This window comes from Belonocnema kinseyi, chromosome 6 (genome assembly GCF_010883055.1).
Source record: "Belonocnema kinseyi isolate 2016_QV_RU_SX_M_011 chromosome 6, B_treatae_v1, whole genome shotgun sequence".
Classification (NCBI taxonomy): Eukaryota; Metazoa; Arthropoda; class Insecta; order Hymenoptera; family Cynipidae; genus Belonocnema; species Belonocnema kinseyi.
The window spans coordinates 7,791,727-7,806,238 of NC_046662.1; the positions used below are offsets into that span (position 1 = coordinate 7,791,727).

General features: G+C 23.1%; 1 protein-coding gene across 8 annotated transcripts in view; it reads right to left on the minus strand.

Moving 5' to 3' along the window:
* Positions 1–14,512, minus strand: part of LOC117174235 (leucine-rich repeat flightless-interacting protein 2) — a 45,276-nt gene that overhangs the window by 4,957 nt on the left and 25,807 nt on the right. For 7 of the 8 annotated variants that reach the window (XM_033363115.1, XM_033363116.1, XM_033363120.1 and 4 more), the window contains 5 exons: positions 10,104–10,243; positions 9,764–10,027; positions 6,352–6,493; positions 6,141–6,266; positions 2,708–2,922 (listed from right to left, as the gene is read on the minus strand). In XM_033363115.1, the coding sequence (XP_033219006.1) occupies positions 2,708–2,922; positions 6,141–6,266; positions 6,352–6,493; positions 9,764–10,027; positions 10,104–10,243 (887 nt within the window). The remainder of the gene's footprint in view (positions 1–2,707; positions 2,923–6,140; positions 6,267–6,351; positions 6,494–9,763; positions 10,028–10,103; positions 10,244–14,512) is intronic. The other variant, XM_033363119.1, reaches the window with a different exon arrangement.

Sequence of the window (14,512 nt, forward strand, 5' to 3'; positions counted from 1 at the left end):
TTCAATCAAAGAGATGAATTTTTAAGTAAAACTTATAAATCTTTAACAGAAAAAGAGAATTTTCTAGGCAAATAGACGAATTTTTAACAAAAAAAATTTTTCTGTCAATAAGACCAAAAATTTCATCCAAATTGTTAAACTTTTAATCCAAAAGACAGATTTTCTACAAGACAGTTGCATTTGAAACCCGAAAATATAAATTTTCAAGGAAAAAGTTAATTTTCAACCAAAACATTTAATTGAATTTTCAACCAAAAAAAAACCAGAAGTGAATTTTCAATTTAAAAAAATCAATTTTCCAACAAAATAGATTTTTTTTGGATATCCAGTCAAAAAAATTAATTTTCAAAATTAAAATGAAAAATTTAAACATATTAGTTAAATTTTGGAACAAACAGATGAATCTTAATATAAGAAGATTAATATTTTATCAAAAAAGATACATTTTCGACAAAAAATAGCATAAATGTTTAGTTTAAAAATAAATTTTCAATACAAAAAAAAACTAAAAAAAAAAATTAATTTTCAACCAAAAAATAATTCAATTTTCAATCAAAGAGATGAATTTTTAAGTAAAATTTATAAATCTTTAACGAAAAAAGAGAATTTTCTAGTCAAATAGACGAACTTTTAACAAAAAAAATTTTCAGTCAATAAGACCAAAAATTTCATCCAAATTGTTAAACTTTTAATCCAAAAGACAGATTTTCTACAAGACAGTTGTATTTTAAACACGAAAATATAAATTTTCAAGGAAAAAGTTAATTTTCAATCAAAAAATTTAATTGAATTTTTAACTAAAAAAAAACAGAAGTGAACTTTCAATTTAAAAACATCAATTTTCCAACAAAATAGAATTTTTTGGATTTCCGGTCAAGAACATTAATTTTCAAAATAAAAAATTACAATTTTCAACAAATTAGTTCAATTTTAAAACAAACAGATGAATCTTAAACCGAGAAGATTAATATTCTATCAAAAAAGATACATTTTCGACAAAAAATAGCATAAATATTTAGTTTAAAAATAAATTTTCAATCCAAAAAAAAAAACTAAAAAAAAATTAATTTTCAACCAAAAACATTAATTTTTAACATTTTTGATAAAAAAAAACATAAGTGAATTTTCCATTAAATAAGATCAATTTTCCAACAAAATCGATTTTTTTTTGGATATCCAGACAAAAAAATTAATTTTCAAAATGAAAAATAAAAAATTTCAACAAATTAGTTAAATTTTGGAACAAACAGATGAATTTAAAAACAAGAAGATTATTAATCTATCAAAAGAGATACATTTTCGACAAAAAATATTATAAACATTTAGTTTAAAAATAAATTTTCAATCCAAAACAAAAAAAAAACATTAATTTTCAACCAAAAACATTAATTTTTAACAAAATATATGAATTTTCAACCAAAAAATAATTTAATTTTCAATCAAAGAGATGAATTTTTAAGTAAAATTTATAAATCTTTAACGGAAAAAGAGAATTTTCTAGTCAAATAGACGAATTTTTAACAAATAAAGATTTTTCAGTCAATAACACGAAAATTTGATCCAAATTGTTAAACTTTTAAGCCAAAGGACGGATTTTCAACAAGCCAGTTGCATTTTTAACCAAAAGATATAATTTTTCAATGAAAAAAATTTTTTTAACAAAAAATGGAAGTTACATTTTCAGGTAAAAAATTAATTTTTAATACAAAAAAAAATCTCAAAAAAAAAAAAAAAGTTTCAATAAAAGAGATGAACCTTCAAAGAGAAAAATAAGTTTTTAACAAAATGGTTCAAATTTTACCCGAGTAGTTCAATTTCCAATTTGAACAGAAATTTCAGACAAAAATTCTGCATTTTGTTTGAATAAAAAATATGAAATTTCAATTAAAAGAGATGAATTTTGAAACCAAATGAATTTTTAAAAAAAGAATTTAATTTTCTACCAACAGAGATTTTCCAGTCAATACAGAAAAAAAATTCAACCAAATTATTAAGTTTTCGAGCCAAAAAGTCCAATCCTTTACATAAAAGTTGAATTGTCTACCCAAATAATGAAATTTGTAACCCAAAAAGAAAAATGTTCAACAATAACGTTGCATTTTTCGGCCCAAAACATTTTTTTTTTTTCAAATAGTTGAATTTTTACCCTGAAAATATGAAATTTGAACTAAAAACGATCAATTTTTAACCAATAGAATGATAGTAAAAGATTGTTAGGTTTTAAAAATACAAATGAAATTGTTTGTTAAATCAAATTGCTACAAAAAATGGAATATTAAAATTTTCATCTAATAAAATTAATTTGCAACCAGAAAAAAATGAATTTTTAACAAAATAGTCCAATTTTCTCACAAAGAAGATCAATTTTCGACCAAAAAAGACGAATTTTCATCAAAATAGTAGAAATATCAAATAAAAAAAAATCATTTTCAAAGGAGCAGTTGAATTTTAATCTAAAAGAAGAACAGCGGGCAATAAATTTTCAATTATAAAATGAAAACCAAAAAATGGTAACCCGTGTGTTAAACACAAAAATAAATAAATTGCCGGGTATAATAATAAATTATAATAATAAATTATAAATAAAGTCAATAAGATGAATAAAAAATTAAATAAATTTAAAAAATAATTATAAATTATAATAATAAATTTGGGTGTGCGCACACAAAAGGTTTAAAAAGAAATGTATAAAAGATAGTTTTCGCACTTCTCTTTGCAGTTTTCTCTTCTCCACTTTTAATTCGTCTTCTGCTTTTTCGGACGCTTCTGCAGATGATTTGTAACGAATCACTTGACTCTCTAGCCTGGCAACTGTCGCCTGCAATGTTGACATGTCTTGCTCTGCCTTTTGAAGTTTAAATTTATAATCGGCGATCAATTTATTAGCTTCTCGTTGAATATCTTCAGAGTCGGACAATCCACCTTTTAATTCAAATAAACAATTATTTATGTCTGAGATACAAGTCTCTATTTATAAACTTGAACATTTTAACAATTCCGGGTTTTTTACACATCATTTTTCATATTACGAAAAAAATAAACAAAAAATAAAATATAATCATAAAATAAACAATAAACTCGGAAATATGTATAAAATTTGGTAAGTTTATTATAAATTTAATAATATTTTTTTTTCAATCCTTGTAAATGTCTAAATACATAAAAATATTCATAGGTAAAATTTAATAACTGTTTTTTTATTTGTGAATGAAAAAGATAGATGAATTTTTAACCAAGTAGTTGAGTTTTCAATCATAGATAAATTTTCTACGAAAAAAATTAATTTTTCACTAAAAAAAAAGATCAATTTGCAATCAAATAGTTATATTTTCCACTACAAAAGATAAATCTTCAACCAAAAATTGAATGGTTAAATTTTGAGCGAAAAAAATTTAATTTGCGACTAAAGAGATCGATTTTTAACTAAAGTGATAAAATATTTAATTCGCTTAAGTAAGTTCTCAGTTTGAAATTTTTTTCTACTAAATAGATTAATTTTATATCAAAGACGAATTTTCAAATGAAAAAAAGATAATTTTTAAAGGGACAGTTGAATTTTAAACGAAAAAAGATAAATTCCAACCGACAATAGAATATTTAAATTAGCAGCACAAAAATTAATTCTTAACAACAACAAAATAGTTAAATTTTTAATTAAAAAGATTATATTTCAACGAAAGAATGAATATAAAATATATAAATTTTCAACCAAAACTGAAATATTTGAAGTAGAAACACAAAAAATTAATTTTTAACAAACAAAAAACGAAATTATTAACTAGAATTAGTTGAATTTTGAACCAAAAATATTAATTTTCGAGATAAAAAGATTAATTTTCGACGAATTTTGAAATAAATATAAAAAATCTCCAATTAAAATTAAAATTACAGTTAAAAAATAATATTCAACTAAAGTGCCGAATTTTCAACTACAATTATGGAATATTCAATTGGCTTAATTCGAATTTTCAGTTGAAAAAAATTTATTTAAAAAAAAAGTCAATTTTCTAACAAAAAAGACGAATTTTCAACCGAAAAGTTCAATTTTCCATTTAAAAAAGATCAATTTGCAATCAAATAATTCAATTTTCAACTAAAAAAGATAAATCTTCAATAAAAATTGAATAGTTACATTTTCAGTGAAAACAATTTAATTTGCAACTAAACAGATCGATTTTCAACTAAATTGATAGAACATTTAACTCAATTGAGTAAATTTTCAGTTGAAAAAACAAAAATTTCTACTAAGTAGATTAATTTTCTATCAAAGACAAATTTCCAACAAAACATAAATTTTCATCCAAATAGTGGAATTTTCAAATAAAAAAATACCAACTTTCAGTGAAACAGTTGAATTTTCATTTAAAAGAGATCAAATTGCTACAAAAAATGGAATATTAAAATTTTCATCTAATAAAATTAATTTGCAACCAGAAAAAAATGAATTTTTAACAAAATAGTCCAATTTTCTCACAAAGAAGATCAATTTTCGACCAAAAAAGACGAATTTTCATCAAAATAGTAGAAATATCAAATAAAAAAAAATCATTTTCAAAGGAGCAGTTGAATTTTAAACTAAAAGAAGAACAGCGGGCAATAAAATAGTTAAATTTTCAACTATAAACGACTAAAAATTGAATTGTTAAATTTTCAGTGAAAGCAATTTAATTTTCAAACTTGATTGATAGAATATTCAACTTTATCGGCATGTTTTTATTTCCAAACAATTAATTTTAAACTAAAAAATTCACTTTCTAAAAAGTAAGATGAATTGTGAACAAAATACATGAATTTTCATCAAAATAGTGAAATTTTCAAATAAAAAAAGATAATTTTTAAAGGAACAGTTAAATTTTCAACTAACAATAGAATATTTAAATTAGCAGCACAAAAATTAATTCTTAAAAAACAAAAAAAAAATAGTTCCAATATTCCCACAAAGTGACAAATTTTCAACTAAAATTATGAACTACAATAGTTGAATTTTAAACCAAAAAGACTAATTTTTAACCAAAAAGATAAATTTTAAACATAAAAAGATTAATTTTCGACCAAATAAAACTAATTTTTGACTAAAATTATGGAATATTTAACTGGATTAGTTCAATTTTCAGTTAAAAAGATTAATTATTAACGAAAAAGATGGATTTTCAACAAAAGTGATTGAATATTTAACTGGATTGGGTCAATTTTCAGTTTGAAAAAAAATTAATTTTCAACTAAGAAGATTAACTTTCTACCAAAAAGTCGAAATTTCAACAAAATACATTAATTTTCATATAAATAGTGGAATTTTCAACTAAAAAAGGGATCATTTTCAACGTGATAGTTGAAATTTCATATAAAAAATATAGATTTTCAACCAAAAATAGAATATTTAAAGTAGCAAAACAAAAAATTAATTTAAAAAAAAAATAGTTTAAATTTTTCTATAATGTGATAAATTTTCACTGAAATTACTAACTAGAATAGTTGAACTTTAACACAAAAATATGAATTTTTAAGATAAAGAGATTAATTTTCTACCATTAAGACGAATTTTCACTGAAATACATGAATTTTTAAATAAAAAATCTCCAAGTAAAATTGAAATACTTGAATTTTCATCCAAAAAACATAAATTTTAAACAAAAAGACGAACTTTTCACGGAAATAGATGAATTTTCAATGAAAAAAGAAAAAATCTTCAATCAAAATTAAATTTAGAGTTAAAAAATAATTTTCAAACAAAGGGACGAATTTCCAAACAAAATTATAGAATATTCAACTGGATTAGTTACATTTTCAATAAAAAAAAAAAATAATTTCTAAGAAAATAAATTAATTTTCTACCAAAAAATTGAATACATACATTTTCATTTAATAAAATTATCATTCAACCAAAAAGATGAATTTTCAACTAGCATAATGGAATATCTACCTGAAATAGTTAAATCTTTATCTAAAAAAATTAATTTTCAAGAAAAAAGACATTTCAACAAAATAGTTTTACCCGAAACAGTTTGATTTTCAGTAAAAACAATTAATTTTCAACAAGAAAAAAAAGACGATTTTTCAACAATGTAGTTAAAGTATCAGCCAAAGAGATGAATTTTCATTTTAAATTAATTATGAAATAATGATAAAAATTATAAACTTACCCAATACCAAACCCGTAGATCTTTCTGGCCTCATGCGATTTCTGGCCTCTTCTAATTCTAGTCTTAAATGACGAATTTCATCCTGCAATTCCTTTTTCTCTGATGCAAACTTTCTCAGCCGTACATCTACGAATTAAATAAATTAAATTAAATAAAAAAAAAGAGAGGGCAAATCTAATGAATAATTAAACAAATTAAATTTAAAAATTACCTAAAGAGCCTTCTCCCGCGTTTTGTAATACTTCAGCTGCCTCTGTACTAACCAGAACTCTTCTTCTGGGACGAAGACCATTTTCTCCTTCTGTTTCTTCACCGTCACTTCCTTCGTCTTCTACTATCACCAAACCGTTTTCCTACACACAAATTTAAAACGTTTACTAGTGTCGAATTAATTTATTATTATTAGAAACAGGGGTCATTTTTATACGGAAAAGGGGAAAGATTCAACTCTTTTTTTTTTACATATAAAAAAGAAGAAAGAACTTTTTTATCAGAAATTTTATAGTTTTTATTAAATGATTTTTCAAACTACATTCTTCAATGCTCTTAAACTTAAATTAAAAATATTTCGAGTTTAAGAACCTAAGATAATTTTTAATTAAAACTCAAGGTGGTCGTTTTAATAAAAAAACAAATTTACAGGTCATTTCCCGGTTCGAAAAAATTAGACCACTTGAATTCAACGATGAAGTTTTAATGAAATAGTTCAGATTTAGCTGAAATTCACCCTTTTTTGGTTAAAAATTCTAAAATATGGTTGGAAATTAATTTGTTTTGATTGAAGATTCGTCTTTTTTGGTAGAAAATTACTGCTTGGTTGAAAATTTGGTTAAAAATTAATTTGTTTTGTTTAACGATTCGGATATTTTGTTGAAAAATTACCTTTTTTGGTTCAATTAAACTATTTTCGATCTAAAACTAATTTTTTTTTTAAATATTGACTATTGCATTTTATCGTTGAGAATTTATTTTTGCAATAGAAAATCAATTACTTACTTTAAAGTGAAGCTACTTTGTAAAAAGTACACGTTTTTGGTTTAAAAATTTATAATTTTAGTAGAAAATTGTACAATTTTGTCGGAAATTGACTTTTTTTTTTTAGCAATAATTCATATTTTTGGTTTACAAATTTAGCTGTTTTGTAGAAAGGTCATTTTTTAGCTTGAAAATTGAACAATTTATGACTGTATTATTTTTTTATTGAGCTGAAATAAATCAAGCTAAAAGGTCCAATTGTTTACACAGCAGTTTATTATTAAGCAGATAAAGAAGAACTGTTCTGAGAAAGTTAATTTTCAATGAAGAAAGATGATTTTTCAATGAAATAGTGAAATTTTCAACCAAAAAAAGATCAGTCTTGATAAGAATTGAAATTAATATATCATTTATTCCGATAATTTTATTTTTAAATAAAATTTTTAATGATTTATCAATAATATATTTTTAATTTAGAGTTCCAGGTCTTCCTTTATATTAGTTTTTATATTAAATTTAATAAATAATTTTATTAATATATTATTTCGCCATTAAAAAATGTAAACGTGCGTTTTACTATTTTCAACTTAAAAGTAAATCCATAAAAATGTAGTCATAATTAAAGGGTTTTATTAAATTTAAAATTTTGTGAGTACATTTTTTAATTTTTATCCCATTTAGTCTGAAATTTCTTAATGTAGAAAAAGAATAAATATTTAACATGTAGCAATATTTCAATGTTCATTTAAGACGACTAAATTGAAAACAAATATTTAAAAGAAAACAATTTGAAACTGAATCGTCTTACATAAAAAGCTTTGAATCTTTAGATTTTTGAAGAAACTTTAGAACTTTTAGCGTTACACTTTTAATTGTTCTATTTAAGAAGTGTTTAATTTATAAGTGAAATTGTTAAATTTTTACGCATAAATAATAATTTTTCAGAACTTCTAAATATATTTTAAAATTAATCGAAATTTTTCTACAATTTTTTAAAATTCTGCAAATTAAAAAAATCCTTCAAATCTTCAATGTTCTTTCATCATTTTTTAAATCTCTTAAAATCTTCCTAAACTTTCTGTTACAATAATTTTTCAAAGTGAAAAATAATTTTCAATTTCCCCAAGAATCTTAAGAAAATTTTTACTCCTTTGTAGTCTTTCACAATTCCTAAAAAAATTCTAAATTTTTTGTAATCTACAAAAATATAAACTTTATTTGAAATTCGACTGTATTTCAATTTATTTCAAGTTCTAATTTTAATTCGAATCTTCTTAAAACTTCTAAGTATCTCTTAATATTACTCTAATATTTTTACAAATATTGTATTTATAAATTGTTATTTATAAATTCAAATGTAATTTTTTTTTTTAATTTGCAGGATTTTCTAAAAGTTATAGTAAGAATTTAATTCATTTTGAATTATATTTAAAAGTTCTGACAAAAAATTGAAAAATGATTTTAAATTTGGAAAATTTGAATCCTCTAATTTATAAAAATTCTAAATTTTGCAGTTTATTGGAATTTTATTTAACATTGTTTAATTGAAAAAAGTTAGTTTCTTCCATTTTGTACGTGAAATTTTTGAGCATTTGAAAACACAATTTTTTAATTGAAAAATTTTTAAACTTCAATATTAAAATTTGGAATTCAAGAGCTCTACTTTGAATGATTTCATTTGTTGCTTATTGTTTATTACGTTGTATGAAAAAATGATTAGAATATAGTTTGATTTTTTAAAGGGGGAGGGTCGGTAAGGCCGGTTTTTGGCCTAATTTATTTTTGGACCAAAAAATCTGAAAAAATCATGGTAGTATCTTATAAGTATCCCGAGTCGATTGCACGCTAAACGGACTACCCTCCACCCCCCAGCCACCCCCACCCCCCTACAAATATAGGAAACACCACTACCCACCAACTGTATTTTCGAGAGATTTGACACTCTTAAACATGTATTCTGAGGTTAGCTCGGGTAATTACGAATCTGGCATCCGTTGAACTCTATCGCTTCAGGTTCAAGGTCATTTGAAGGTCAAATCGAGAAAAACCGGTAAAAATTTTAAAAAAACCCCCGAAAACTTATAACATATTTTTTTCTTCAGCGTTTTCTCTCTATTTGACCTTCCCATGACCTTGAACCTGACCTGGTCAGCGGACACCAGGTTCGTAATCAGCGATCTCAAAAACCTATAACATATTTTTAAAAGTTTTTTACCGTTTTTTTCTCGATTTTACCTTCAAATGACCTTGAACCTGAAGCGATAGAGTTCAACGGATGCCAGATTCGTAATTAGCGACTCCAAAAACCTATAACGTATTTTTTTGGATTTTTTTTACCGTTTTCTCTCGATTTGACCTTCCAATGACCTTGAACCTGACGCGATAAAAGTCAAAGGACGCCAGATTTGTATTCGGCGACCTTACCGACCCTCCCCCTTTCATCGGCCGTAAAAAAAATATTTTCGAACCGGGAAAATACCGGGAATTTTTTTCTTCCATTAAAACGGCCACCCTGCATTAATTCAGTTTAAATTTAAAAAAAAAACAACAACAACGAGAAAAATGGGAAGTTTCTTCAAAAGAGGGAACAAATAAGAATTCTTTTTAAAAAAAGGGAAGAATTAATATTTTTCTGTGTTAATTCTTACCTGTATTAAAGTATCCCTTTCTAATAATTGAGCTCTGCACATATCTAAGTCCTCTTTCAATCTTTGACTGATACGTTTAAGTTGCTCTGCCTCTCGATTTTTTTCCCTCAGTTCTCGCCGCAATTGAGCAGCCGTTTCTTCCAACTCTTCTAGTTTATCTTTTAATAAATCAACTTGATAAGCGTACGACGACTTTTCGTTATCCAACTGTGCATTAGCAATCATTGCTTTTCTGAATTTTTCTTCAAATTCTTTGAGTTCTATCTGTAAGAAAAAAAAAACGTATTGCAGCTTTCAAACATTTCGAAAATTGAAAAAAAAAGAGGAACAATGTATTTACTCTCGGATCTCTGCCAAGACCAGCATCTTCCAAAGAATCTTCAGATGACCTCCGACTAGACTGAAAGTTATTTGAATTTGCAAGGAGACGGGAAGTTCTGATTGGATCTGGCGTTACCCTCATTGTTCTGCTGCTATCTACTGGAAATAAATTAAACAATTTTTCATTTTAAATATTATATTATTACAACAAATTTCAACAATTCCGACGTTATATTTAATGCAGAATGTTTCAAGCAAAAATATTACTTTTTTAACCAAATATTTTTATTTTCAACCAATAAGACTATTTGTCTACCAAGAATGACGAATTTTCAACTAAAAACGATAATTTTCAACAAAAATACAAATTTTCAATCGAATAGATGAATTTTTCACTAAAATATTGTAAATCTCCAACCAAAAAAATGAATTTTTATCACAGTAATTTAACTTTCAATTTAGTAGTGGAATTTTCAAACAAAAACGATGAATTTTTAACAAAAAATGTACTGGTTGATATTTCATCGAAAAAAGATTAAATTTTTTTTATCAAAAACTGTATAATTCAACCTAAAGGAATGATTTTTCAATGAAACAGATGAAAACACGACCAAAACAAATTGATTTTTGAATAAATAGTCGAAAAACAGACCAATTTTAAGCCAAAAATACGAATTTTTCACCAAAAAAGATTAATTTTTAACAAAATATGTAATATTTAAAAAAACTAATTTTCAACCAAAGATTAATTTTCAACAAAAATGATGAGCCTTCAACCAAAAAATTTTTTTAATATAGTAGTTTTACTTTCAACCAAAAAAGATTTTATTCTTAGATATCAAACAGTTAAATTCCACGAAGACGAATTTTGAACAAAATAGTTGAATCATCAAGCAAAAAAAAATTAATTTTTAACCAAATAGTTTGCTTTTTAACAAAAAATATTAACCCTTAAAGTTCCAAAGAAGGTATTTATTCTAAAAAATAAAAGCTTCAATTCAATGAAAAATGAACACCGTACTTTGCGTGATTAAAAGATTTTATTGTTCTGAAACTGCGTATAAAATTGATAAAAATCAAAATTAGGTGAAAATGAGATAGAAAAATAGGTTTTCATGTCATTTTTTAAGCTGGCATGATATGTTCCATTTTCTTGAATTTGGTACGTTTTGTTAAAGCGCAAATAATTCGCTGGGTGATATATACCCAGTATTCCCTTCAACGGGTAAATTCCATTTAACACGCTATTAATTCCCAATGTTTCAAGCAAAACCATTACTTTTTTGACCAAATATTTTAATTTTCAACGAAATAGTTGAATTTCCAACTAAAAACGATCATTTTTAATCAAACAGTTGAACTTTCAAGTAAAAAAGATGCACGTTTAAGCAAAGATAAAATAGTTCAACTTCCATTTAAGAAAATTAATTTTCAACAAAAAATACGAATTTCCAATGAAGTAGATGAATTTTTAACTAAAATATTGTCAATTTCCAACCAAAAAAATTAATTTAAAAGAAAGTAATTTAACTTTCAATCAAATAGTGGAATTTAAAAAAAAAGATGAATTTTTAACAAAAAAAAAAAATAATTGATATTTAATCTGAAAAAGAGTTAATTTTTTTTTATATTATAATAATCTTTAGATATACACACACATTTTATTTAAATTTTTAATTTAATTTATATTTTTAATTGATTTTTAAATTTAAATTAATATATAAAATGTGATTTAAATATATATTAAGTTAATCATATATTTTATTTAATAATTCTAAAAGAAATTTTTAATTTGTAATATTTTAAATTGTAAATGAAAGAAGTGCCAGCAATAGCGGTTAAACTTTGTATGAATTTTGTATAAATTGTTAATTATTTGGTTAAATATAAATAATTAATAATTAAATTAAATTTATAATAAATAAAAATTTTTTAGTTAAATTTAACAAATTTTAAAATAAACTAGGATTAGATACTCTATTATTAAAAAATAAATTGTTTAATATTAATATAGTAAATTTTAATAATTAAATAAATAAATTTGATGATATTTTAATTTATTCAGGGGAACTTATTACTTAATTTGATAATATACGATAAAACAAACTTATAATTATATATTAATATATATTCGTTTAAAAATAATTTTAAAAACATAATTTTTGTATTATTTTAAATAAATAATGATTCAGATAAATATATTATTAGTTAATAAGAAATTTTAAAATGAGTTACACACTCAACTCTCTTGTAGAAGATTCATTTGGTTGAAAATGAATCTTTTATGTTTAGGTTTAAGCGATTTTTTACAATGTCTTTTTTAGTTGAATCCAACTGTTTTTGAATGAAAATTAACATACTTTTTGTTGAAATATCAACAATTTCAATTCAAAATTTTATTTTTCGGTTGAAATTTTTTATATTTTGTTTAAGATTATTTTTTTTTAATTTGTCTCTTTTGGTAGAAAATAATTATTCTTGGTTAAAAATGAATCTTATATTTATAACTATTTGTTTAAAAAATCATCTGTTTTGTTATAAATTAAACTATTTTGTTGAAAATTTATCCTTTTTGTTTGAATTTAACTGTTTTTGATTAAAAATTAATGTTTTTTGTTGAAATATCAGCTATTGAAATTTTTAATATTTTGTAAAAAATCATATTGTTCCGTTTTTCAGGTCAATGATGCCGGTCATTTTAAACTGTAATTTATATTTTATAAACTTAATTATGGATAACATTTAAAAAAATGTAGGAGTTTAAAAAAAGAATCAAATTTCTAAACAAATAATACAGGCTTTAAACAAAAAAGACGTATTCTCAACCTAAATGAATAAAATAATTATCATTCAACCAAAAAAAGTTGGATTTTCTTATTAAAAACTGTCTAAATCAACCAAAAAGAATAATTTTTCAATGAAACAGATGAAAACACAACCAAAACAAATTGATTTTTGAACCAATAGTCGAAAAACAGCGAAATTTTAAGTCAAAGATACGAATTTTTTACCAAAAAAGATTAATTTTTAACAAAATATGTAATATTTAATATTAAAAAAAAAACGAATTTTCAACCAGAGATTAATTTTCAACAAAAATGCTGAGCCTTCAAGATATTTTTTTTTAATATAATAGTTTTACTTTCAACCAAATAATTTAATTTTCAACCAAAAAAAAATTTTTTATATTAATTTTGCCAACCAAACAGTTGCATTTCAACAAAAAACTTTAATTTTTAAACAAAACCAGTTATATTAAAAACAAAGTAATATTAAACAAAATTGTTTAATTTTTAATTAAAACAGAAGAACTTTTAATGGAATAATTAAATTTTTAAACCAGAGATCAAATTTCGAACAAAAAGGACGATTTTTCAACAAAACAATGGGTTTTTTAACCAAATATTTGAGACAAAAAGATAATGTTTATCCAAGGGCAATTATTTTCTACCAAAAAAGATGAATTTTCAAATAATAAGATTAATTATCTACCAAAACAGACCAATTTTAAAACATTAATACAAAATATTTAAATTTTAAACCAAAAAGTATGATTTTTTAAAGAAAGTGTTGATATTTTAAAAAAAGTTTTTATTTTGAATCAAAAACAGTTGAATTAAAAAAAAAAAAACGAATTCTCAACTAAAAAGATTAATTTTTAACAAAAATGATGAGCCTTTAAAAAACAAAAATTAAGTTTTAATATAATAGTTTTATTTTTAACTTAAAGATTTTATTTTTAAATCTCAAACAGTTTAATTCCAGCAAGAAGACGAATTTCTAACAAAATAGTTGGATTTTTAACATAAATATGAATAAAAAAAAGTTTGATTACCAATAATTATCTTTAATTAGAGATATACATTTTCAACCTAAAATAGAATAATTAATTTTTCAGTTAAAACCAAAGAAATGAATCCCCAACCAAAAAATATTATTCTCATCGAAAAATGCAATATTTCATGTTGCAAACAGAAAATATTTTTATTTCGGTTCAAAAACCGTTGAATTTAACTAATAAATACAAACATTTCAACAAAATCGATGAATCCTTAACTAAACAGATTAATTTTCAACCAAACAGTTGCATTTTTAACCAGAAAAGATAAAATTTCTACCAAAAGAGATGAATGTTCAAGACAAAATGACGAATTTTCTTCATAAAAGTTAAATTTTTAACCCGAAAATACGAATTTTCAACTAAAAAGTTTATATTCATCCAAAGAGTTTAATTTTCAACCCAAATAGCGGCAATAAAAACAAAACAATTGAATGCAAACAATAAATACAACATTTTAAGCAAAATAGTTGAATTCTCAAGCAAAAGTGTAACGTCCGAGAGATTTTTAAAGATTTTCTTTTTGACCTCACACCCTCTTTATTTTTATTATACCTCGCGAGGAGAGACTAGAGGTATTTGATCTCAGG